At 51.7% G+C, this 24,806-nt stretch overlaps 13 protein-coding genes across 13 annotated transcripts; 7 read left to right on the top strand and 6 right to left on the bottom strand.

Annotated features, from left to right (window-relative positions):
• Window positions 1-114: 114 nt before the first annotated feature.
• On the top strand, window positions 115-2,636 carry COCSADRAFT_196144 (uncharacterized protein; the record flags this gene model as incomplete). Its single annotated transcript, XM_007697644.1, has 4 exons — window positions 115-401; window positions 439-921; window positions 995-1,513; window positions 1,590-2,636. The coding sequence occupies 4 exons, from the start codon at window positions 115-117 to the stop codon at window positions 2,215-2,217; spliced, it is 1,917 nt and encodes a 638-aa protein (XP_007695834.1). The 3' UTR covers window positions 2,218-2,636.
• Window positions 2,637-3,127: 491 nt separating this feature from the next.
• On the top strand, window positions 3,128-3,457 carry COCSADRAFT_80819 (uncharacterized protein; the record flags this gene model as incomplete). Its single annotated transcript, XM_007697643.1, has 1 exon — window positions 3,128-3,457. One exon carries the CDS (start codon window positions 3,128-3,130, stop codon window positions 3,455-3,457), a length of 330 nt encoding a protein of 109 aa, XP_007695833.1.
• On the top strand, window positions 3,454-4,173 carry COCSADRAFT_167412 (uncharacterized protein; the record flags this gene model as incomplete). The annotated part of the gene is made up of 1 exon (XM_007697642.1): window positions 3,454-4,173. The coding sequence occupies one exon, from the start codon at window positions 3,454-3,456 to the stop codon at window positions 4,171-4,173; it is 720 nt and encodes a 239-aa protein (XP_007695832.1).
• A 258-nt stretch (window positions 4,174-4,431) lies between these two features.
• Window positions 4,432-5,860, bottom strand: COCSADRAFT_79071 (uncharacterized protein; the record flags this gene model as incomplete). The annotated part of the gene is made up of 2 exons (XM_007697641.1): window positions 4,432-5,601; window positions 5,684-5,860. 2 exons carry the CDS (start codon window positions 5,858-5,860, stop codon window positions 4,432-4,434), a joined length of 1,347 nt encoding a protein of 448 aa, XP_007695831.1.
• A 754-nt stretch (window positions 5,861-6,614) lies between these two features.
• COCSADRAFT_79852 (uncharacterized protein) lies at window positions 6,615-7,451 on the top strand (the record flags this gene model as incomplete). Its single annotated transcript, XM_007697640.1, has 1 exon — window positions 6,615-7,451. The coding sequence occupies one exon, from the start codon at window positions 6,615-6,617 to the stop codon at window positions 7,449-7,451; it is 837 nt and encodes a 278-aa protein (XP_007695830.1).
• A 298-nt stretch (window positions 7,452-7,749) lies between these two features.
• Window positions 7,750-9,942, bottom strand: COCSADRAFT_33107 (uncharacterized protein). Its single transcript, XM_007697264.1, has 2 exons — window positions 9,725-9,942; window positions 7,750-9,676 (listed from the first exon to the last, which is right to left on the bottom strand). Exons 1-2 carry the CDS (start codon window positions 9,913-9,915, stop codon window positions 7,942-7,944), a joined length of 1,926 nt encoding a protein of 641 aa, XP_007695454.1. The 5' UTR covers window positions 9,916-9,942; the 3' UTR covers window positions 7,750-7,941.
• Window positions 9,943-10,468: 526 nt separating this feature from the next.
• On the top strand, window positions 10,469-12,399 carry COCSADRAFT_178032 (uncharacterized protein; the record flags this gene model as incomplete). The annotated part of the gene is made up of 3 exons (XM_007697639.1): window positions 10,469-10,543; window positions 10,677-11,303; window positions 11,353-12,399. The coding sequence occupies 3 exons, from the start codon at window positions 10,469-10,471 to the stop codon at window positions 12,079-12,081; spliced, it is 1,431 nt and encodes a 476-aa protein (XP_007695829.1). The 3' UTR covers window positions 12,082-12,399.
• A 330-nt stretch (window positions 12,400-12,729) lies between these two features.
• COCSADRAFT_108289 (uncharacterized protein) lies at window positions 12,730-13,824 on the top strand. Its single transcript, XM_007697638.1, has 3 exons — window positions 12,730-13,174; window positions 13,227-13,319; window positions 13,373-13,824. The coding sequence occupies exons 1-3, from the start codon at window positions 13,015-13,017 to the stop codon at window positions 13,627-13,629; spliced, it is 510 nt and encodes a 169-aa protein (XP_007695828.1). The 5' UTR covers window positions 12,730-13,014; the 3' UTR covers window positions 13,630-13,824.
• A 135-nt stretch (window positions 13,825-13,959) lies between these two features.
• COCSADRAFT_187153 (uncharacterized protein) lies at window positions 13,960-14,926 on the bottom strand. The gene is made up of 2 exons (XM_007697637.1): window positions 14,444-14,926; window positions 13,960-14,354 (listed from the first exon to the last, which is right to left on the bottom strand). Exons 1-2 carry the CDS (start codon window positions 14,811-14,813, stop codon window positions 14,197-14,199), a joined length of 528 nt encoding a protein of 175 aa, XP_007695827.1. The 5' UTR covers window positions 14,814-14,926; the 3' UTR covers window positions 13,960-14,196.
• A 1,129-nt stretch (window positions 14,927-16,055) lies between these two features.
• COCSADRAFT_79140 (uncharacterized protein) lies at window positions 16,056-16,830 on the bottom strand (the record flags this gene model as incomplete). The annotated part of the gene is made up of 2 exons (XM_007697636.1): window positions 16,056-16,663; window positions 16,725-16,830. The coding sequence occupies 2 exons, from the start codon at window positions 16,828-16,830 to the stop codon at window positions 16,056-16,058; spliced, it is 714 nt and encodes a 237-aa protein (XP_007695826.1).
• Window positions 16,831-17,867: 1,037 nt separating this feature from the next.
• On the top strand, window positions 17,868-19,385 carry COCSADRAFT_178029 (uncharacterized protein; the record flags this gene model as incomplete). The annotated part of the gene is made up of 2 exons (XM_007697635.1): window positions 17,868-18,242; window positions 18,293-19,385. The coding sequence occupies exons 1-2, from the start codon at window positions 17,896-17,898 to the stop codon at window positions 19,383-19,385; spliced, it is 1,440 nt and encodes a 479-aa protein (XP_007695825.1). The 5' UTR covers window positions 17,868-17,895.
• Window positions 19,386-20,497: 1,112 nt separating this feature from the next.
• On the bottom strand, window positions 20,498-22,036 carry COCSADRAFT_80073 (uncharacterized protein; the record flags this gene model as incomplete). Its single annotated transcript, XM_007697634.1, has 2 exons — window positions 20,498-21,541; window positions 21,593-22,036. 2 exons carry the CDS (start codon window positions 22,034-22,036, stop codon window positions 20,498-20,500), a joined length of 1,488 nt encoding a protein of 495 aa, XP_007695824.1.
• Window positions 22,037-22,812: 776 nt separating this feature from the next.
• Window positions 22,813-24,593, bottom strand: COCSADRAFT_33102 (uncharacterized protein). Its single transcript, XM_007697263.1, has one exon. The coding sequence runs from the start codon at window positions 24,451-24,453 to the stop codon at window positions 22,945-22,947; it is 1,509 nt and encodes a 502-aa protein (XP_007695453.1). The 5' UTR covers window positions 24,454-24,593; the 3' UTR covers window positions 22,813-22,944.
• Window positions 24,594-24,806: the final 213 nt, after the last annotated feature.

Here is a 24,806-nt window from a genome sequence, read left to right as displayed (position 1 = left end):
CTTGTCTTGCGAGATACCTGTAGTGGGTACTTCCCTCCTGTACTTCTCATTCCTCCTCTCTTGCTATCTTTTGAAACTTCACGTTGTCCACATTGTCTAGTTACTCTGGCAAAAATGGCCTACGAACCAGTTGGCCGTACCGACGGCTCGCGGATATCAATCAGCGATGATCTCGAAACGAGAACGCAGTACGATGCCGGCTCGTACAATAACGACCCTTCAGTGACAGGTTCAGTGTACCGTCGAGTAGGAGATCAAGCCAAAGGTGTCAAAGGCGCAACTTGGTCTAGTGAATCAATATCAGAGCAGTGGCCTTTGCAATCGCAGAAACTGGCACTGATGACGCCGTGGCGTGGATTCATCATGCTTTTCGACTTGATTCTCGCGTCCACGCCCATCATGTTGATTTGGCACAGCTCTCGCCCTCATAGCTGCCAGGCTAGACGGGACAGAAATTTCGGACTATGGATCCGGTTTGAAAGAGACGCTGCTCATATCGCCAACAATCTTTCCTCTTCTCTTCGCAGCCTTGATGGGAAGGTTCTTTCGCCATCTTGGTCTCTGGCTGGCGCAGCGAGGGACAACCCTCGGTCGTCTTGAGCAGCTAGTTGGCTGTCAATCTGTCTTCTCTGCGCTTGAGCGGCAGATCTCTCTCCGTTCGTGGTCCATCATTGGAATAGCATCGATTCTGATCTGGCTTCTCTCACCAGTCGGAGGCCAATCAGCACTGCGTCTGCTCGACCAAGAAACCGGCGAAATCCACTCGACTCGTCAAATTCACTACTTGAGCCTGACGGAGATAATGAAAAGCATAATGACTGGCACTAGCATCATCAACAGCGCTCGGAGTGGCTTCACCGCCATTTGCCTTGCAGCTCTACTCAGTAGTTCCAAGGTTAAGGACACGCCCATGGACTTGTGGTAGGTAATTTTGGTAACTGAATATGTTACATACCGCTTTACATCCGAAATAGACTAACAGGAATTTCTTTAGGGGAAACGTTAAACTTCCTCTATACCGGCACATTGAGAACAGCACCTCGGATGAATGGAAAACCATCTGGAATCCGACCGGCAACAACGTCACATATGCTTCTCTTATAGGCATCCCGGTTGTCGGTCTACCTACGGATGGAGTCAGCAATTTCAATATCAAAGCCCGTCAATGGGATGTAACCTGTTCGAGCAACAAAGGCACCAACGACAATCAGACAGACTTCGTGAACATGTACACATGGCAACTTTCATATACCGATAACAAGACGCCAGTGTGCCAAAACTTAACACGATGCGATACCTCAAGGTGCAGCGGTTATCCTTGCCCAATCCGTAGCGTATCGCTCGCCAATCAAAAGCCCTATTTCTTCTCTGTAGCCGCTTGCAATCTGACATTTGAGAATTTTGAGGCGCAAGTACAATGCACCGGGCGGGCATGCGCTGTACACAAGATGAGGAAAATTCCGTTATTGGACGATGATTATCCAATAGGATACGATAAGACCATGCGCAATATGTTCTCCGTCACCCAACTCTCCCATATGACTTCGCTGGATAACTACAACATGGGATAACTACAACATGGCAAGCAGAGTCGCTCGAGGCTCCACCAATATGGAAAGATGGATGAAAGACCCTTCGCGATTCATTGGCTTACTGTACAGCAATGTGAACCTGTATGAGCTGTCGCCACAGCTCTTTGGAGATCGACTGACCATCGGATATAACACTTACTGGCAGTCGACGTACGGAACCGCCTCTCTGGCTGGCAATCTACCCGATTCTGTAGCAGAGACTGGAATACTCCGAGTTGCAACGCCTGACGTCCCTGCCATCCCTGACATAGAATTTGTGGTTTCGGAAGCATCCACAGTCACAAAGACAAAGCCAACGTACAAGACGAACTGGAAGTGGTTCATAGCGCTCATGGTGTGCTCCTGCATCCTATTGGTGGCGGCGTACACTGGCCTTGTCCTCAAATACATCACCATCGCGCCAGACATCATCGGCTACGCCTCTTCTCTAACAATCCTGAATCCATATGTTCCGAAACCAACAGGAGGAACTACGCTCCACGGCCTGCAACGTGCAGCCTTGCTACGCGACTTGCCGGTGCGTATAGGCGACGTTAGTCCTAACGAGCCCGTCGGCGTCATCGCGCTTGCCAAAGCCGACACGGAGCAGGTAGCAAGACTAGACAGGCAACGGTCGTACATATGAAAAAATGAAAAAAGGAAAGGCTCTTTGAGACCAGCGCCGCTGCAAACTCATGCCGCCTTGTAAGCGCTAAGGCGACGACGGAGCAAGAAACCTGACGGTCGCCAAGTATGATGCGCAAACTACAACCGATGTAAAGGAAAACACCGCCTTTCTCGAACGACACCTGTTGTATCATGTTTGAACCCCACGGCAGACAAACTCGCTTGTACAGTACATACGTAATACATGGGCGCTGCGATGTTATGCCTCAAAAATGAACCGAAACACGGGTCGGCGGGTACACATGACAAGTCAGGACACCCCATCCTTCCTTAATGTCCGAGTACATTTGAAACCGAACAGCCCTACGCCTATAAGAAAAATGTCTACAGCAGCTTACTACAACTTCCTTTGAGTAGTTTAGGTGTTTAGACGGCATGGTTCGGTTGAAAAAGTAATGAGGCGTTTGGTGTGTCGACTCCACTACATGTTGGGTTTCAGCGTGCCTGAGGTGCGCGCCCCTAAGGCTAAACGCCCGTGTCTTACCTATTTGGTCGCTTCTGTGACATGTTGGTTGGTAAAGCCGAAATGGTGCCTACTCTACACATTTCTGTTTGCAGAAGGTGAGAGAGGCGGGCGGCGGTTGTCAACGGGACGGGGGAGATGATGACGAGTACGTATATATAGTGTGTAGAGAATCTAATGTCTTAATTTTTTGAGAGAACATCATCAAGAGTGTGCGGGTCTTCACTTGTATATTTCGTACTTCTTCCTTCCTATTTCGACTTCGTTCTGTAGCGCTAGTCGCACATTTTTGTTTCAACGACTTCATACTACGTTTACTATCAATTACAAATACGCCTTTTTACTAGACAATTACCTTCTTCACGACCTTATAGAGAAACTCAACCAAGAAAAAAGGACTCCGAAGATGAAGTTCAACAACGCCATCGTCGCCTTCAACGTCGCCGCGCTGACAAACGCGCTGGCTATCTCCCCACGCCAGAACAACTTGCAAACCTTCACAGGCGCTGTAGGCGGCGCAGCGGCTACTCCCGTCCTCAACTCCGGCAATGCCAACCGCCCATTTAGCGTCGGAGGCGATACGTTTGTGAATGCTGCGGCTGCATTACAGCGATCTTGCGACCAGCAGTTCAATGCTTGTGCCAACTTGGCGAACGGTGGGGATGAAACTGTTTCTGTGGCACAGTGCACAGCGCAGAAGAGTAAGTTGGAGTGCTGCGGGGAGTTGAGGAGATGATTTGTACTGATGGTTTTCTAGATCAATGTTCGGCACAGGCTACTGCGGGTGCAGCCCAGGCACAGGGCGCGGCTCAGGCACAGGGTGCCGCTCAAGCTGGAGCCCAGAACAACGGAGCTCAGAACAATGGCGCTCAAAATGCTGCTCAGAATAACAATGCTGCTCAGAATAACAACGCTGCTCAAAACAACAACGCTGCTCAAAACAACGCTGCCCAGAACAATAATGCTCAGAACAACAACGCCCAAAACAATGGAGCTCAGAATGCTGCTGCTGATAATGCTGCTGCTGATAATGCTGCTCAGAACAACGGAGCCCAGAACAATGGAGCCCAGAACAATGGAGCCCAGAACAATGGAGCTCAGAACAATGGAGCTCAGAACAACGGTGCTCAGAATAACGGTGCTCAAGGTCAAGGTCGGGGTCAAGGCCGGGGTCAAGGCCAAGCCCAAACTGGAGCTGGAGCTGGAGCTGCGAACGGTGCTCAGAATGCCGCCCAGAACAACAATGCTGCTGAGAACAACGCTGCTCAGAACAACAACGCTGCTCAGAACAACAACGCTGCTCAGAACAACAACGCTGCTCAGAATAACGCGGCTTGCAATGGGGCTCAAGCTGGAGCTCAGAACAATGCCGCTCAGAACGCTGCTCAGAACGGCGCTCAAGGCCGACGTCAGGGCCAGCAGGCTCAGAACCGGAAGACCCGCAGGTCTTAGAAGGCCAGGAAGGCTTAGAAGAGTAACAGGGCTGAGAAGATGGACAAAATCGACGCCTCCCGTGAGCAAGAATTCTGCTTTGAACGCAACTGTACAACAAGATGCAGTGCTGGTTACGTTGTCATCCGATGATGGAGACGGGGAAAAGGCCCGGTGCCTCATAGAAAAGATATCACACCACATGCAATCTGTGGACTGTATGTGGAGCAATTTACGATGTTCCGATCACGATCTGTAATTTTGATACCTCATCTTTCTCTACCGTGATGCTGTGTTTGCGTGAATCTCTTGTTCCGCTGTATCTGTTCCTGTGTTTTGTTTCTTCGGTATGTTCTTCAAACATGGTGCGTAGAATAGATGGCCAGTCCATGCGCCTCTGACTGTGCCAACGAAGACGACACACCAGAGAATGATTACAGCGATTGAGAATATCGTCCCTAAGACCCGGAAGAACATACTCGGAATGATATGGCCGAGTTCGATGGTGCTGAGTGCGAAAACTCCCAGAGGAAACGTGAAACCCCACCATCCCATGGAGAACGGGATTGGACGAGATTTGTATATAGATGCTAAGGCAAAACACAACCACGTTAGTCCAAAAGACCACATGATGAGCGCTGTGAATATGCCAATGACGAAGAAAACGTCTCCTGCAATCGGTATATCGGAGAACGATCCAGTCTGCGGAAAGACACGACGACATGTCGATCCAAGGCGTACAATAGCATAACCACCCAACCCCAACGGACCAAGCGGCAGAAAAGACGACACGATGATCTCGCGAGGCGGCAGTTTATGCAACGCCAAACGAGTATAATACATGACGATGACCGTCAAAGACAGCGGCACAGACATACCCCACATGATATATGACGCCAGTATCGTCCCAAGCGCATGCTCCGGATTCATCAAGTTCTCTGCGACTCTCGCCCCCGCTCCAGACGCAACCACCGACGCGGAGATAGGCAGCAGCTGCGCAGCAGTAATCTTATCAAGCGCCTGCCTTCTCGACGCCGAAATCAGCAGCACCGTCAGCGAAATCGTAACCGCCACCGCCACCGCCGCATCAATCATCCAGCACACCCACGCAAACGTGACAGCCCAAGGTCCCCAGTACGGGATGCACAGCGAGCACCACGCCGAGATCAGCGTGGAAAAGCCCATGGGGACCGTGCCGAGGAAGAGCGAGTTGGCACTGTCGGCAATCATGACCGGCCAGATCTCCGGGTACGCGACGTATCGGAATACAGAGATGGCCAGGGCGCAGGAGAAGAGGAGGGTGTTGAGTCCGAAGAAGAAGACGGAGACCCAGTAGAGCCAGTGGGCTTGGAAGGGGATGGAAATGAAGAGTAGGGAAACTACGCCTGTGCCCGTTGTGACGGAGAACCAGGAGGGAGAGAAGTTGCGGATGATGCGGCGCCAGCCGACCTAGTGATTGCAAAGAAAAAAGATCAGTTAGTTACTAAGAGAGATTCTTTTGGGTGGAGGGAGCTGGTGGGAAATAGTTTACATCGTATTTTGATGGATATTCTTCTTCTTCTGGTATAACATCATCGTTGGAGCCGGGTGGTGCGTTTGTTCCTTGTGAATTCCTCGACTTTGAGCGCTGCACGGGTGTGCCTTGGGATGTCGGCGGCCACAGGGCAGGATTATTCGTCCCTACACGATCCAACTCGTATTCATCCATTTCTCCAAAACCCTCCTCTTTTCAATGGCAGTAGCCGTAAACTTCTGCGCTTTCCAAGTCATATTTTTTAAGACTTTGAGGCGCGGAGATTTTATGTATGACGAAGTTTAGGGGGGGCGTGCGGAGCCGTTTCCATCCGGAGCGAGAATCAGCAAACGGTCGATTCGAGGTCCAATCACGTGGCGAGCACGGACCGATTGGTTTCACAAGATTGGACTTACTCTCGCAATCAGGACAAGGCGACATTTCCCTTCTCTATCTTTCCCACCCCTACTTACCTTACTTGCGCCTTTGCACTAGACCGTTATCTCACGAAACGATTGGGGGAGAAAAAGGGGAAAGGGTGTCCCAACCTGGCTTTCGTCCCTTTCTTGCCACCGTAGCCCTGTTGTTCCTTCTCCTACGTACTATCTTGGAAACCGTATGTTTTTTGGGTTTCGGGTTGATTTGTTGCTCTTACTACATCAACCTTCGTTTGCTATTTGCTGTTTCGTTTGCTTTTTCTTTCCTTTTCTTTGGTTGCCCACCCGCCGGTAGATAAGGTCCCAACAAAGGTCGTCCTTTGCTGCGCCGGCCTTAGTTTTTTGTCCAACTATCTGTGGACCCCCGCGCGCGCGTGCCAGGACCCTGAAGGGTTGTTCAAATCGGGGGGTGGGAAGCGCCTAGTCAGAGAGAGCAGGCAGATTATCAGTCCATCTGATTGTTTCCCCACGCGCGACACGTGCACGCGCGCACGAAAAAAAAAGAGACAGCAATGCCCGGGTTTTTGGATCTGCCGCTGGAGCTTCGCAACCATGTTTACGAGATGCTGCTTGGGGAAGAGCTAGAGCCTTGTTTCCGCGGGGTAATGGTCGTGTCTGAACACTACGTGCGCAACGACTTGCCGCTTCGATGTTACCGGGGGCTCTTGCGCGTGTGCCGGCAGACGTATCGCGAGTTCAAGCAAGCAATACAGCACCAGGTTGCGTCGAAGCGGCTGAGATACGAATTGGATATTACGTTTTCACATGGGCGCCCTTACTTTTCTCTGACGTGGATACACTTCGCCGCCCTCTCGCCCACGATTAACCAGTTGTGCATTAATGTCGACTTACGCACGCGCGAGCCACTGCGAGACGGGCCCCGAGAGTCGTTTGTGCCGCACGAACATGAGCTGGCGCATTTGCTCGAACACTCGCCCACCTGTTTTGCAAAGCAACTCTTCGACTACATTGCCATTTTCTTAAAGACACTCGCAAACTTGCTCTTCCAGGGAGACCCCCACTTCAGCGTCCTCTACACTGAATCTATGACGCTGAACCTGCGTACCCCGACCAAAGTTGTCGCCCTCGGAGGCAGTGGCCACAATCCTATTGCGCTGTCGCGCCGCCTCCGTGTCGATCAGACCGAGGCCCGCAAGCTCCACGATACCATGCGTGACACGCTGCGTGCGACGTCGAAGCATTTCCAGGCCTTCAACGCAAATGAGTGTGACCGTCTTTTCCCACTGATACAGATTGGTTGTTTGCGTTTTGCTACTGAAGGTGAAGTCTGGGGCGAAGGCCACAATCTAGTCCTCGCACATGACGATTTCCAGTGGCTGAGGTACTAGGCGTCTTTTTGCGTTGTGCGTTGGATATGAATTACGAATTGGATGATTGACAGTACATATATCTATAGATGGGAGGGTTTTTCTTTACGCGTGAAAATTCGGAGGCGTTTTTTTCCTTGAACGGCGTAGAGGGATTTCATACAGATTGCATTTTTTTTTCCCTTCTTTCCTACGTAGGCGTTTTTTGTGCTATTGGGTCGTATATCCTTGATTTACAGTACACAGAGTCGTCTCTTTACATGTCAAGCTTGCGGCTTGGAAAATAAAGGAATGTCTTCACTAGAAAATTTCCACCGTGGCACGTTGACTGCCGTTTTCCATTCTTGAAACAAAAAGCGAATAGATATTTTGGTAACTTTGTCCCTACGCCCCCATTTTGAGCGAATTACATAGACTCCTCTAGATAATGTGAAAAGAAAAAGTTCATGAAGAACTAATAAATATTCCCCAACGCCACAAAATGCCAAACATATACCCCAGTTCCAAATCCTCAATCGCTAAACCCCTCAAACTCGTCTTCCTCATCCTGTGCCTCCTTCTCCGCCACCCTCTTCCTCACTTGGGCAATCATACCCTTCAGCCTCTCATCCTCCTTGCGCTCCTCTTCCGTCATAGCAGCCACACGCTCATGCTCCCGCTTCGCCGTCTTCTTCTCCCTCCTTAACTCCTTTAGCACCTTCAAATCCTTCTGGTGCGTCCAAGCCGCCGCCTTCTTATCTTCCGGAACATATTTCTTCTTCTTGCCCTCAGCCTTGGTAGCTTCATATTCGGCCTGCTCGGTCTGGCGTTGTTGCTCGCGGGCCTTGTCTTTGTATGCGTAGGCGGCAAAATCAATGGTGACGCCGAGACTGCGGTCGCCGTCCCATTTCTTGAGCTCGGGCATGCTGGGGAGCTTGAGGAGGCCCCATGCGTGGCCTTGTTCTGTCCAATCGAGGTCTGGAATGCGGAAGATGGAGCTGGCGGTGTGTTTGCTGTATGCGCGAACCCAGGAGACGAAGCCGCGTTGGGCTTTGTCGAATAGTGCTCGGTCGGATTTGACTACTTTTCTTATCTTGCTGCTTGTCGCTTGTGCTTCTTCGTCTGAGATTTCGATTTTCGGGGTGGTCAGAGGTGATATTGGTGTTTGTCGGACTCGGAGAAACTCGACATAGTCTTCTTCGCGGCCTGGGTTGAGAAAGGTTACAGCCAGTCCTTTGCGGCCAGCTCGACCGGCACGACCACATCGATGGATAAAGGTCTTGGGGTCGCTTGGTGCGTCAAGTTGCAGGACTAGATCGACTGAAGGTATGTCGAGACCTCGAGCTGCTACATCGGTGGTTAAGAGAATAGTTGGCGTCATGCTATCAACAAACTTATTGAAGTTTCTACGGCGAACCTTGTCGGGGTGCTTGCCATGCATGGGCACAATGGTATATCCCTTAAGAACTTCTGGTAGGACGTGCTGGAAATAATCGACGGAATAACATGTTGCCAAGTACATTATCGACTTTTGAGGCTGTGGCTGCAAGGACGCCAGGAGTTTCTTGATGGCTGGAAGTTTGTGAGACGCAGGCATGACAAGGTATGACATTTGCAAACTCGCGGGTGTCCTCTTATCCTCTATTGCGCCAGCCTCGCCTGTCGCACTGTTGGCAGCTCGAGCCTTGACCTTGACGGCGATACGGACTGGATTTCGGAGGCCGACGCGAATGAGCTGGTCGATTGCCTCGCTAACACTTGCACTGAAGAGGCCGGTTCGGCGCTGCTTGGGCAGGCGAGAAAGAATCTTCTGTAGGTCATCTTTGAAGCCAAGATCCAGAAGTCGATCGGCTTCGTCAAGCACAAGAGCATCAAAAGACGACTGTGAGCAGTGAACGTGCGGTGAGGAGAGAAGTTCTAGAAGGCGACCAGGGGTACCGATAAGAATGTTGGTCGATGATTTCAAGAATCTGCTGAGATCTTGTGCTGGCGTAACTGAGCCACCTAGGAGCAGCTGAGGAACAACTCGCAGGGTTCCTGGTGGAAAAGTTGGCTTGGGTGGAGCGTCGGCATCTTCCATGTCGGTATCTTCATCTTCGGGATCCAATAGGGCTGCTGAGGGGCCATGAAACCTAAGAAGGGAGGCTAGGACTGTGTAAATCTGGGTCGCGAGTTCTCTGGTTGGTGATATGATTATGGCGCCCACGTGATGCTTCTTTATGGGCGCATCCAGTCGCAGCAACCGCTCGACAATAGGTATAAGAAAGCTACAGGTACGTTAGCATATGTGTGTTATGAAGATGCATGAGCATTACGCTAGGGTTTTTCCACTTCCGGTGACGGCCTCGACTACGACATCCGAGTTCTTCATGAACATGGGAATGGCTGCGTGTTGCACCGGCGTGGTTTTCACAAAGCCCATAGAATCGACCGCCTCAAGAATCCATTCCGATAAGGCTGGGGTCAGAGCGCCAAAAGAGCGATCCATCTTCGCCTGAGGCGCCATGGCGGAGTTTAGGTTTGCAAAAAGGGCTTTTGGTGTGGTTGACAGAGTCGCCATGATGGTTCAAAAAAAGTTATGATTCGCGCACGGACCATACAAGGCTGGCTGGCGGCAATCATAATAAGGTTGAGCCCAGCCAGGTGTGTTCAGGGAACATCACTCAATCGGTCGCTACATAGCAAGGCTGGAGAAATTTAAACTTGTATTTCTACAATTAGTCGTCGCATCAATTAATCTATGATTCTTGGGGGAAAAACATTGATATTTTCAAGACATCAACATGACACTGTTAAAAGAGAGACCCGTGCGCAAGCGATATGCCACAACACCATGTAAGATTTTAGAGATGGTTATATAGGATATAATATGAGAGATTGCATATGCTCTGTCGTATGTAGTTTATGACAAGCATCTTTTATTCTACGAGATTCCGGGATTGCTCATATGCGATTGTCCGAATGCCATCGCCAAGACGGCACCACGCCACGCTGATCTCTGGCACATGCGCGAACCAGTTTCTACGTTGGTAGCCCTGCAGACCAAATTTCCTAATTTCATGCCACAAGATTACTGCTTCGCCGCCGCTGTTGCCGTTGGTCCCTCGCATCCCCTGCTCACCCGCCCCAAGCACGTAATTAAGACGGCCGCTGTTGTCGCCGACAAAAATTGTGGCCTCTCCCGTCGCCTTGGGCCATGGGGGCTGCCCGGACGAATCCACGGGCTGTGAGTGTGATGTGATAGCCAAATCTGACATCAATGGCGAGACCGGCGTACTAAAGGCCACCCTCCCGCGTGACAGCTGTGACACGCCTACTCAGCCTCGTCCCCTCTGCCCGGAATCTTCAGGCCCGCGTTCCTTGCTTGTCCACCTCGCTTTGCTCTGTTCCACGGCCCGCTCTACCCTCTCCGGCGTCATCCGCACTCCTACTTTTCCTTATTTTCCTGTCTGCTGGCGTGTCGCCATGGAATCGTCGCGCCAGTATCAAGTCCCCCACACGCCGCGCGTGATATCGCCTTCGCCTACGCCCTCGGAGGCTGGCAGTACAAGAGATGGCTACTTTGGGCCCGTAACGCGCTCAGCAACACGCAAACAACGGGTTACGTCACCACCACCAATCGATGAAGACTTGTCTGGCTCCGACCCTGACCAGAGGGCGCGAACTCGAAGCCGGAGTCCGGCGGTTGCAAAAATGGCAGGAAAGCGGCGAATGAGTGCCCTGGCGAGCCGACGACAGATGAATGGAGTCAGCAAGAAGGAACTCTCGTTGCCTGGCGACACAGCAAATGGTCATTTATCGCCGGCAGCAGCCAACAAAAACTACTGGAGAGAGATGAGCCGAAGCCCGAGTCCTCTGGGCCTTATTCCTATCCACCAGAAATGGCGATCATTTGTGAGTTTCACATGCCACTTTTTTTCAGACCCCCTCCTAACGGCCATAGATCCATCGGCATGAGATACCCCGCAAGATTCTTCACGTTTCTATCGGCTTCCTGACCATCTTCCTTTATTGTACCGGCACGCAAACGTCGCAAATCCACAATGTGCTCCTCACATTGCTGGTTCCTATTGCCCTGACTGACGTCATCCGCCACCGCTACTGGCAAGTGAACCGCCTCTACATCCGCTTCCTAGGCGCGTTGATGCGAGAATCTGAAGTAGATGGATACAACGGTGTCATCTCATACCTTCTCGGCGCATGGATCGTAATGCGCTTCTGTCCAAAGGACATTGCAGTGATGAGCATCTTGCTCCTGAGCTGGTGCGACACTGCAGCTTCGACTTTTGGCAGACTGTGGGGCCATCTGACGCCGAGGGTGAGGAAGGGCAAGAGTCTGGCGGGATCCATCGCAGCATGTGTGACTGGTGTCATTACAGCCGCGGTCTGGTGGGGCTGGCTCGGTCCCACGTTCTCAGAGTACAACCACGGCGAGCATACATTCGCATTTCAGGGTGCCCTCATGCTACCCCTGCAAGCACGAGAACGACTCAACCTGTCTGTAAGCCAGGCTTCGATTACGGGCCACGTGGCTTTGGGTGTCATGTCCCTGGCAGCCGGCATCATTGCCAGTGCCAGTGAAGCCATAGACGTTTTTGGGTGGGACGACAACCTGACCATCCCTGTGCTCTGCGGCGCCGGTCTCTGGGGGTTTGTCAAGATGTTTGGGTGAGGCCGGCTTGTATGATGCGACGACACACATTTCTTCTTCTCTGCTCTTGTAATATCACTCTGCGTCACTTTGGATGGAATCGATACCCTAGACACACAGCCCTTTGGTAATGGCATGGATGCAATGGTTTGGACGGCGTTGAGGAATGTACTGTATGTAGGAAATGGGCAGAGGTAATATGAAACCAATACATGGACATGGGCAAAGGCATGTGTGATGCAGCCACTGAGCTGCTTTTGTGCAATGGCGCTATGGGAGGCTTATCGAGTTTCAAGCCGAGGTCCGCGAAATGTCGTGTCAATTGAATGTCGAGTGCCCAATACAGCGCATCTTCACGCCCCCGAGAACAAACAGCGACGGTGAGCGCGTTTGACATGCACCGCAGACGCAAAAGGGAAAGCCTCGATACCGTAAGGGAGCCTTGCTATGGGCGATTCGGCTTGGCGCATGTCGCCACATGCAACGCGGCGATTGGGGGTCAGTCGGTCATGACAGCAGCCTTTATTCTTCATAGGCCTGCCATCGCCAGGTCGGCCAGCCCAAGAGTCTGACGGGCAGAGAGACAGATGAGTTACCATGGCGGTCGCTGATAAGGCATATATATTACTGATTGCCCAGACTAATTGTCCACGCCAAATGCCCTTCTGCTCACCTGCCGGCAATCTGACTTCTGCCTCTATTGCCCCGCCATCGTAGTCGGGTACCCACCGCAACGCATCTCCACACCACACCCTGCGCCTAAACGCGCCTCTGGACCCTCTCCCAAGCTCCATCTGCTGGCGACTACCGCTCTTGGCTTGGTTTCTACTGCACGTCATCTACGCCGTTTCTGCTCTCTCCCAACTCAATCTTTTCCGTTTGCGCCCACTGTCCTTTGGCCCTACCCTGCCTCGCCTTTGCACCCCACACGCCTGTACACAACCACTACTCGCCATGGCTTCGTCGTCGGCAGCAGCAGGCCTGTTGTCTCGCCAGCTCAAGCAGATGCAAAACGACAAGAGCATATCGGGCATCAGCTGCGGATTAGTCGACAACAACGTGTTTGAGTGGGAGGTAATGCTGATGATTGACGACGACACAAAGTTTTATGGAGGTGCGACTACTACTATACCTTCAATGCGACCACATGCTCACACACCACACAGGAGGTTTCTTCCGCGCCCGTCTCACTTTCCCCACCGAATATCCTCTGCTGCCACCTAAGATGCGCTTCGAGACCCCCATCTTCCACCCCAACAGTGAGTTTCCCATACATCTTCTCCTCTGCTTTTTTAACCAACCTACACCACAGTCTATCCGAACGGAGATGTCTGTATTTCGATCCTGCACCCCCCAGAAGAAGACAAATACGGTTATGAATCCGCCGCTGAGCGCTGGTCACCCGTCCAAACCCCCGAAACCATTCTTCTCTCCGTCATATCCATGCTCTCCAGCCCCAACGACGAGTCGCCTGCGAACGTCGAGGCTGCCAGCCTGTGGCGAGACAACACACCCGAGTTTAAGAAGCGCGTAAGAAAGTGTGTAAGGGATAGCTTGGAGTTTGAATGAAGCGCAGTGGTGCAACTTGGGCTGGCAAAACTTAATCATGACAAACAAGCATAAGCGCGGTGGATGTATCTTTGGTTAGGGCGAATTTACTGGTTCATGGCGTGCTCGGCGTCATACATAAATATTCTTTGAGAGTTTGGTGGATGCATCGTACGTCAAGAATCAACATGGTACATGTATACCAAGATTTTGTGCATGTTTACTTTGCGACATGAGTGATGAAATGTTTGAGAAAAACATCTAAACTAGATTATTTGGAGATGGGTTGGCTATGAAGACTAAGTCATCAAACACCACGTCACTTTCTACCAAGCACACTACTAATCAAAATCCCAGAAAATATATATGATATTTGTATACCCCATGATTACCCCGGGTCCAAACCCCTATTACTATTCTCCCATTCCATATACATACCCAATCCCCCCATCCCAAAGAAAATCCCCCAAAGTAAAAGTGAAAGAAAAAGAAGAAGAGGAAAAATATTAGTGTACAAGTCCCCCCGGCGTATTATCTTTACCTGCGCTTTCCCCTCGATTTCAACTCGACAGAAGAAGAAAGCCTCATCTAGATCACCCCAAGCCCAAGCAGCAAAAGCGCCGTGCAAACCAACCCATCACCGCCGAGGTTACCGAGTCCACCGAGAGGCAAAATGCAGCATTGAGCCGACAGACCGTTTTGGGCGCATTGGGCATTGAAGGCGTCGGGTGTGGCAACGGCACCGGCTGTGTTCGTGTTAGTATCGCATATTTGTATCTGAGGGTTTCCGAGTGTAGAGTTGGTAGGGAAAAGGAAGAAAGGGAGAAAAGCTTACCACTTGCACAGTTCGACACACCTAGCAATCCAGTCTGGCAGCAGAGGGGAGAAGAGGAACCGCAGAGGCCGCCGCCTTGGCCGTGGCCGTGGCCATGTTGGCTGTGTTGGCCTTGTCCACCGTGTTGGCCTTGACCTCCTTGCTGGCCTCCTTGCTCGCCACCGCCTTGCTGGCCACCGCCTTGCTGACCATATGGGCCTCCTTCGCCGCCTTGCTGACCACCTGGACCACCTTCTCCGCCCTCGCCGCCTTCACCTCCCTCACCTCCTTCGCCACCGCCGAGGAGACCGCCGCCGAGTTGAGGTTGAGGGAGGGCGATTGCGCTGCTGAGGGCGAGCAGGGAGGTTAGAGTGATGAGTGTGAAACGCATTTTTGGATTTAGTGATTTGGTTTGGTTGTTTGGAAGCGAGTGGAAGGAGTTGAAGAGTTTAACGAAAGTGTTTTGTAGACAGTTGGATAGTTGGTGATGAGGATGTGTTGATGATGAGCAATATTTCCATTGGCAATCAAGACTCTTCTTATACAATCTTCTTCTTCACCATACCCACACTCTCCATCCCCCAGTAATCTTCCAACTCCATCTGTGGTGTTCACAGTTCCCCCCACCCTAACCATCTCTTTATTTTTCCACCGCAGAATATGCACGGTTTTTTGCTTTCCGTGTTCCATGCGTATACGTGCTAAGCAAACCGCCCACCCCCACCCCCATGGCGAAGATCATACACAACAACCTTAAATCCCTACAAAAATTTTCCGTGTGGCTCGGCTGCAGGAGCCGGTTATTTGTGAGGGATTGTGCAGGAAAGAGGATCGACTGCAAGGTTTTCTCGCTTCCTACGACGATGGATGTTGTTGTTCGCGGGGTAAATTTTTGCTTTTTCTTCGGAGATGACAGGATGGCGCGCTCTGTGTCTTGCCTGATTAGGAAGTAGTACGAAGGAGGGTGGGTGTTGTGGCTGCTAAGCTTTAATTTTTGTGGGTACACCCAAAAAGTAAAGATAGGTTGGCTACTATATGTGGAAATTGGATACAATTGATTGGGTTGCGGTTGTGGGTGATCGACACGCACGTGGGTGAAGGCCAAAGAACACACGGATTATTAGGTTCATCGGTACAGGCAGGATGGGAATCTTCGGACTAAGAATAGAATCAGGATGTACATCGCATGGGGGTTTGAGGTGAGCCTAGCGTGATTGGAGAGGCGAGAAGAAGCAACCCATAACGGAGAATTCTACGAATCCAAGTGGCTCCGAGTGGCTTTGCAAGTGTCCGAGTGGCATTGCTTGATAAGATCGCAGTGATTGACATTGAACTAAGAAGACAAAGAGATGACAAGGGGAGCGCAAAGTCGCAAAGTTGTCTTTTTCGTCTACGTAAGTACGTTACAGAAAGTCTTGGACCCAAGCACACGCACACACACCTACAAACTCCCCTTCCAACGCAACCTCTCTTTCCTCCGCGCAAACCCAACACCAAAAATGCATCCTTGTTGTCCTGATCCAAGCACAGGCAATAGGTAGAAGAAGAATTCGTAAAAGCAGTCTAGCGCTTACACACGGGGCCTGCCAAGTGATATAACACTATGCTATAGTCATGACGCCACCAGTGCTAATTATACAATCACCAACACCGCGAGGAAAGCAGCAGCCCATCCAAAAGACGATGTCTGGAGCATAACTCCGTAGTTTTTCTCTTCCTCGTCCTTGTTATCGTTGTTGAGAAAGTCGAAGGTAATATTCCTAGCAGGCTTCTTTGGCCTCCTTGTCCTGCGCGACCTGGCCTCGACAGTCTTGCTAGGAATAGTAAACCAATCCAGCAGTCCCCCAGACGTGCTTTGGGTTTTTGATGCGCTGAGAACTTTGCGGGCGACCGTGTGTGTGTTCGACCACGACCCTGTGAGCAAGTCTGCGACATTCTCGGGCTGGCCGTCGGTTGTGTTGAGAAGGACTTGCGTGGAGCCTTGCATCAAGGGAAGCTTCTCCACGGATAGCTTGGCGACAGAGGGTGCTTGGGCGGCGGGCTTGTTTGGATCTACAAGCTCAAACACCATCTTGCCATCCACCATGGTTTGTAGAGACGAGGAGATAAGGCCTGGCTGCATAATGCACATGGACGAGGGTGAGTCGCATTTGGTGCCGTTTTTAGATATGACGAGCGTGTAAGTGCCGGGCATCTTCTCTTGAGTGCCGATTCTGACAGCTACACCATTGTCTGGAGCGGCTACAAAGTGAACAAATTAGCATCTTTCTTTCATACACACAAAGGCAATATGCCAACTTACCCTCTGCTACAATGCCATCCTTGAGGCTGAGAGCTGCAGCATTGAATTCCACCGCAAGATCTCCCACAGTCGCAGCCTGTGCGTACTTCTGAAGGCCAGCCAACATAATCGTAAAGTAAAAAGCGTGCATTTTAGCGAAAAAATGTCCGAAGAAAAGATGTGGGTAGTAGGCTAAGAAGGTATGACCGCACAGCAGTTGAATGAATTGAACTGTGAAGAGGATGAAGGAAGAAAAAAAAAAGCATGACAGCACCTCCAATAAATATACATCATAGACATCATCATACGTTATAGACATGATTCGATTAATACCAGCATTTTTCTTCAAGTCAGTACCGCATAGACTGAACTTGCCTGGTGTTGATGAAACTGCGTCGTAGGCATCACATGACAAAGTGGACAGATAGGCCTTCTCCAGGCCTCTTCCCAGTCACCTACACAGAATAGATTGGCCCTGCATCCATTCACACGCAACATCGGCTGTTGATCGCATCGTCGGCTGTTGATTCAAAACAGAGTAAAGCTGTGGGGTAAGAATAAACAACAATGCCAATGCCATAACACCGTAAGCATATAGCCCACATTTTGACTAGTATCATACTAAATACAGCAAAACAACCATCTAGGTATACTAGTTTGAAACCAACGATCTGGTTAAGGCATGTTGTAACGCGCATAGACAGGTTTGGGGGTTCAAAATAGAGTGCCGAGCCTAAAGCCAAGATCAGCGCACAGGCTTGTTATAGAACTACGAAACCTGTGATGGCTATAGGTGCTAGTTTTCTTTGCGACAGAACGACTTTATGCTTGCACGTGTTGTCGTCTGGCTAGCTGCTAGCGGCTGCGTGTCACAGTATCGCCGCTTAAAGCCAGCAGAGGCCGTGCGCGACCAATGCTAGACAACTAACGTTAATGCTAAGGTAAGCAGTGTATACACGCATGTCAAGCCAAGTCGTTCTCGAATGCTGTCACGGGTCTGTCATCGTCTGAGGTTTGCAAGTGCCTGGCGAAGAGCGATGCTGGTCATACAGGAGCTTGTGTATGATGCTAAGAGATTTCAGATGTTTCTGGTGTTTATGCTGCTGGCTTGGTAGCTCTTTCGTCGAGACTATGGCATTCACTTGGCATCTTGCGTCGTCTGATGTTTCGCTCCCAATATGCATCGTTCAGAATGTATAAAGATGAGGTGTTGCACACCAGTTGGAAATCATCGCATCATCAGCATCCGATCCCACCATCACTTCCATTCCATCGGTCTCGCAGGTTGAAGATCACTCACTTTCATCTTCAATTCAACACTCCAAGCCGGTCTTTCTTTTCCCAAACCTTCCATTCCCACTTCTTCCAGCTCTTTCCAACAACTTTCAACATGCATCCTTCTACCATTGCAGCCATTCTGGCATTTACTGCTGGCATGACTGTGAATGCTGTGCCCGTTGTTCGCCCGGAAGGCACTCCCGAGCCTCCAGCTGATAAACCTCGGACAACCCTTGAGAATTCTCGAGCTCAGCCTCAGCTGTAAGTCTTTCTACTGAAAACCACACGAGGCGTTGTACTAACAGCATCAGAAGCGAACTTGCCGAAGATGAATTTACTATCCCTTCAGTTGGGAAGAGAGACCATCCGCCTCGCCCTTTTACTGTCTGTAACAATAGTGGCGGACCATCCATTGCAATACCCTGCATTAGCCCAGAACTTGCCGAACAGATCAATCGCGGCTCCAGCGCCGTTCCCCGTACCGGTGTCAACGCACGAGCTATCAAAAGAGACTCTCGGCGCCTTTTTGGTAATGACGGTGGCGTGGGCTCTATCGGCATTTTGATCGGCCCAACTGCCGAAGAAATGCTAGAGAGGAAGAAACAAGCCGGCTTTCGTAAAGAGAAGAGAGATCATAGAGCAATCATCGGTGATGAAGGTATTCGCCTTGGGTGGGATCCTATTCCTAGTCTTGATGGCGAGGTCCTTCCAGCGTTCGGAGCCCAGAAGCGTGATCCCCAGGTCATCGATGCTGGCTTCGGTTTTGACGCAGGTGTTACTATCGATCCTTCTACTATCACCGGTGGACTTAAGAAGTTAATCCCTGGTCAGAAGGAGAAGCGCGATCCTCAAGTCATCGATGCTGGCTTCGGTTTTGACGCAGGTGTTACTATCGATCCTTCTACTATCGCCGAGAACGTTAAGCAATTCATCCCCGGCCAGAAGGAGAAGCGCGATCCCCAGGTCATCGATGCTGGCTTCGGTTTTGACGCAGGTGTCACCATCGATCCTTCTACTATTACTGGTGGACTCAAGAAGTTGATCCCTGGTCAGAAGGCTAAGCGTGACCCCCAAATTGATGCTGGCTTCGGTTTTGACGCAGGTGTCACCATTGATCCTTCTACTATCACTGGTGGACTCAAGAAGTTGATCCCTGGTCAGAAGGCTAAGCGTGACCCCCAAATTGATGCTGGCTTCGGTTTCGACGCAGGTATCATTATCGACCCTATTGCTAGGCCCGGCCACCTCACGAGACTCCTCCCGCGTCAGAAGGCCAAGCGTGATCCCCAGAACCGTGGAAAGGGCCACGTCTTTGGCAAAATCGCTGAGGGAGTTGCTGGAGGCATCGGCGCTATCGCTGATGGCTTCACTATCCACCAGGCTCTTCAAGGCAAGCCAGCTTAGATAGTCTGTAGCAAGACGGGACTTGAAGTGAGATAGAGCTTGGTTATGATCGGAACGGGCGCTGGGCGCATCTTCTTATGATGATGTCATTCATTTATTGGGTTTTATAGCGATATGTTGAAAAGCAATGCGATCGATTTGACGGTATAACAACGTTTTTTTTCATGCTTGAGTGATTAGTGAATGATGGAGTAAATGTGTAGATATGGCATGTAGCTAGGACCCGCAGCTTCCTAACGCAACAAACACTGCAACCCAAGAAATACAATACTACAAATACACATGTACGTACCTACTTCCATATTCCCTGAATCAACTCATCCACCTCACTAAATACCGTTCCTAAGGCACACAAGGCACCAGCTCCTAAGCTTCGACCGCCTACCCAACTGTTCCCACCAGCCACCCGGAAACTACCCCGTTTCACCCCGCCTACGGCACCATCTCGCCTCCAAACCCGCACGCACTTGGCCAAAACCGTTCTTAAAACAACCATGGTATTCACCAGCACGCCCCCAACATGTCAGATCACGTGGCTCGCTAAGTTACAAACGAACTATTACCCATTGCAGATATCCTTATACACACACCCCATGATGAGACAAACAGCACGAATGCAGAGAAAAAGAGTCTATAGTGGGATTACTCCATAAGAGTCTGAATAACGGAAAGACTGGAAAGAAGAGGGAGAGGAGAGAAGGAGGGTATGACCAGCACACCCCCAACTTTACGCCCTTCAAGAAAAATTACTTCCGACTCGGCATGATTGCAAACAGGGGGGAACTTCTCTTCATTCCATCATGACACTCGTATAAGCGGCAGAAAAAATTGCGGTCGGCCGGGGAGTTGGGAATCCAAACTACCAAAAAGAAAAAAAACGTCGTCGTGGAAAGAAAAGGTGGGGGAGGCTGGGTAAAAGATTCCTACATTACCAAGGAAAAAAAAACGAAGGAACCAAACTCATTTCCAAAAAAGGGGGGTATCAGGCGACCAAAAAAAACACAACACACTCCCGCAAAATATTCCAAAAAATCTCAGAAAAAAAGGGCGTCAAAAAGTCATCGTGCCCCTCTTCTTCTCATCCTCATTCCTCAGTCCGCATTCTCAGCATTTCAAATCTCATCCCACGGAAAATCCTGCGGATCAATCCTCGTACAAGTAAGATACGGCAGCCCACCCTCCCTGAGATCCAGTTCGAGAAAATTCCGCATAAGTGGCTTAACTATATCCTTTGCTTTATTCTTAATCTCATCAATACGGCGCTCAAGTCGCTTCAAGTTGTCACGATTGTAGTGTTCGGGGTTGAGACGAAGAAAGCGCTTGCATTCGTCGTGGTTGAGGTAGCTGGAGCCTGCTTGGCCGAGGAGCCGGAAGATGCGGCCTGTGTTGAAGATTGGGGGTGGAGGCAGGGGGGCGGATTCACCTCGGGGACCTTGGGGGCGCGGAGATTTGAGGATGGGAGCTGGAGGTGGGGTTGTGTTTTCTGCGAGCCATTGCCGGAAGAGGGATACGGCGATCCAGTCGAGCCAGTTGCTCGAGGGGCTGACGCGCTCGCCGCGGCTGGTTGTGAGGGAGAGACGGAAGAGCTTGACTTCGATCTTTGCTTTGAGTTCATCCATTTCGTCGACTTTGTCTTCGATCAGTTCAATGACTGGCTCGGCAATTTGGCCACGCAATTGGTTGATGCCCTGCGGCCACTGTCCGACCACGTGGACCATGGCCTCTGCGAAAATTGCCTTGCTCCGCGCCATGTAGCCCAGTTTTAGATAGCTGGGTGGGTATTTTGCTATCTGTTTCCACAAGCGGCCCTGGAAGCGGAGGAGGTGGTGATCGACGCGCGGTCCAATTACACCGAGTGCATCGTACATATCGGCTAGCTGCAAGAGGGATTTGCACTCGACATAGGCAGTGGCAATGTTGATGGTGTCGAGCGAGGGAGGGTAGTTGTAGAAGATGCGGAACAGGTTGTCATAGTCTCGGAAAGTGTCATCGTCGGGATCGAGCTCAGGAGGTGCGGAGGGCACGTTGACGGTGGAAAAGTTGGCTACGCTGCGGAAGAATCCTGATTGCGGGGGCGCCGGCTTATTGTTTCGTGCTGGTGGTGGCTGTGTGGATGTGCTTGGGTCGCCGCCAAACATGGTGGAGGGTTGGTTCTTCTGGAACATGTCAGCGGGTGCTTGTACGCGCGTCTATGGGAGACAAGGTACCTTTTGGACCAGCATAGGCACGTCATCGTCGCCATTTCCCCAATCGAGCTCATACCTCCATTTCCTCTTTTGCTCTGGTCGCGAACCAGAGGGTATTCTGGCCAGGGTGGTGCCGTTTGTCGGGCCTGCGTTGGTCACGTCTCCGGCAGTGGCCCACTCATCGCTCGTGCCAGCCTCAAAGAAACCAGAGCACTGGGTGAGGATCAGCTTGTGCAACAGATAGCGCTGTTCCTTGCGTCCATTGCTGATGATGATTTCAACGTCGCCGGTGTGGGTGAAGATGGGAAACTCATTTTGCGACACAAGCGACGAGCCCCCGAAATTGGACCGGGTCTGGCGATGTCTGCGGACAGTTGACGCGCGAGAGGAATGCGATGCGACAGAGGACGGGCGCCGTATGGGCAACGAGCGCTCGGCACTCGCAGAGTCTGGATAGGAAACCATGCGCCGCGACTGGTGGTGTTTTGCTGCGGACGGGGTCGCGGGCTGTGAGGGTGCTGGCTGGGGAACGGTTGAAGGGGGTGCGGTCTGGCGGAATATTGCGCTCCAGCAGGTTTGCGACGGGTCCGAGGTGGCTGGTCGCAGGCAGACTGCAGGCGTGGAGGCGGGCGAGGCGGCAGCGGCAGCAGCAGCAGCAACAGCAACAGCAACGGCTGTGCGGGTTGCGTTGTTTGCACGCGGCGGTGCAACGATGCAACGATGCAGCAGCTTGGTCGAGTGCGGGTGGGCAGGCTGGTAGTTTGTTGATGCGAGGCTGGAGGCTGCGCTGAGCAGAGGCGGGCCGCTAAAACCACCCCACCTCCAAGGACAATGGCGCGCAGGGGAGACCAAGACAAGACGGTGGCTAGGAGCAACGACTTTCAGCTCGACAAGGGCAGCGCTGCGGGTCAGCGGCAGTGGTGAGGTTTGTTTCAGACAGACAGCAGCGGCCGCTGTCGCTGTGGCCGGTGGCCGTGGCAACTGTTCACATGGGCTGCTCTGCTTTGCACTCGGCCCATGCCCTGGCACAGAGCTGCTTGCGAGGGCTGTGCGCCAATCGCCTCCCATAGCCGGGCCAAGCGCTGGGTGAGCCTCGACGGTCACCAGCTGGGATACCGCGGCAAATGCAGGGGGATGGCTACAGGCTATGGGCTTTCAACAATTGGGATGCAGGGGTAGCAGGGTTATGAGCACTTGGGTCCGCCATTCGCGTGCTCTCGAGCAGACTTCTTTTGAACATGCTCCGCACTTGTCGTGGCGGCATCCAATCGTCAAGTTGATAGTATATATGCAGTGATACAGCCGTACTATGGTGCAACAAGAAGCACTTCTGACGACGTTGCGACACTAGTTGGGAACGGAACCTACCAGCACTAGGGCTGTGCTCCAATCTTTGCCTGTCCGCCCATAAAGGGTCGCAGCACCTCTGGTATCGTCACAGTGCGCTCCTGTTCGTTCCAGTGGTTCTCCAGGATCGCTGCGAGCACCCGTGGCACAGCAAGGGCAGTTCCGTTGACCGTGTAGGGAAACTCCAGCTTGCCCTTGACGCGCACTCGCGTTTGCAGCCGACGGCTCTGGTAATCCGTGCACATTGAAGTTGACGTCACCTCACCCCAGCCTTGGTCCTTTTCTCGTCGTGAGGGGAAGAAGGCTTCAATGTCCAGCTTCCTCGTAGCACTCGCCCCGAGATCTGTAGTCGGCATCTCTAAGATGCGACATTGCAGCCCCAGCGCTTCCAATATCTCCTTCTGTATCGTCAGCATTTCGTCAAAGACTGCTTCGGAACTGGATGCTGGCTGGGCAGCAAAGTAGTCTTCGCCCGCGTGGTCAGGTAGTGTCCAAGCAAACATTTCAACCTTTGTAAACTCGTGAACGCGGTACAAGCCTTTGGTGTTGGCGCCTCTTGCCCCCGCTTCAGCGCGATAGCATCTACTGACGCCCACCGTCTTGAGCGGTAGCTCTGCCTGTTCGAACTTGTGGTTTGCATACATGCCCGCGAGCGGTATCTCGGCCGTGCCAGCAAGGGCTAACTGGGGCTTTGCTTTGTCTTTTTCAGACTGCTCAATGGCATAGATCTGCTGCTCTCCGTTCTGGTCCCGCGGCTGGAACCCGCATGCGGCTGCAATGTGCGAGTAGACAATTGAAGGAGGTGCCACTGCTTTCCACCCTTTGTTCCGCGCGACGCTCAGAGCATATTGTACCAGGGCCTGTTCCAGCATTGCTCCATCTCCCACAAGAAAGTACCAGCCCCATCCTGACGTTTGCGACGAGCCCGTGAAGTCGAGGATGCCCAGTTCTTGTCCAATGTCTACGTGTGACTTTCGAGACTGGGATTGTAGCGGCTCGCTCTCAGATTGTGCATTGATGTATCCGACTACTTCAAAATCGGCGCCGACTGGAGTGTGTGTACTGCTCAAGTTAGGAAGGTCCTGCGCCAGAGCTTCAATCTCATCCTGTATCTGCGTTTCCTGGGCTTCAATAGAGCTCAATTCCTCTTTGAGAGCTTTTGCATCCGCAATTGTTCCTTTCTGCAAGGCAGCAGACTGCCCATCGCCGTTCTTGGCCTGCACCGCTGCCCTTGCAAGTTTGGCTCGCAGCTGGTTGTTGCGCTCCCGCAAGTTACGACTGCTCTGCTGCAGGGCAAGCCACTGGTCGTGTAGTTCTATGATGCGCCATGGTGATTTGCTATGCGCACCATAGTTGCGATCTATACAATTCTGCTCGTAGAGGCCTGGGTTCTGTCTGATGTGCTTAATGTCGATTGTAGGCTTGGGGGCGAATGCGGGTTGGGCGTAATTTCTGCAGGATGACAACACGGCTGGGCGGAGCGATTTTGTTGGGTTGGCTGTACACTCTGTGAGCGAGTGTCGAAAAGCTCTCATTGTCGCAGCATCTGGAGGGTGGAATTGCGCTGTCCGTCCCACCTCTGCAAAGTCGGAACTTTTGGTGGAGGCATTGTGATCCCTGCACCATGTCGCGTACGAACCTCGCGTTCCCCGCAATCGCCCATCTGCATTGCTGCTGTTATACTGGTAATCTTTCTTACGTATATATAGTTGGGGGGAACAAATTTCACGGCTTTGCCCTTGGCCATCTGGAACGCTGGAAGAATAGATTCTTCGTTATTGATGATTTACCCTCTCGCTTTTCAAAGCCTTTAGGTAGAGTGCGGAAGGGTAACATGTCGTGTTCCAGCTGTGCGGCAGTGCCAAGCTAGGATATCGATAACATCATG

Source organism: Bipolaris sorokiniana (genome assembly GCF_000338995.1).
Source record: "Bipolaris sorokiniana ND90Pr unplaced genomic scaffold COCSAscaffold_2, whole genome shotgun sequence".
NCBI classification, from domain to species: Eukaryota; Fungi; Ascomycota; class Dothideomycetes; order Pleosporales; family Pleosporaceae; genus Bipolaris; species Bipolaris sorokiniana.
The sequence above is the reverse complement of the archived record's forward strand: the minus strand, read 5'-3'. Positions and strand labels throughout refer to the sequence as shown.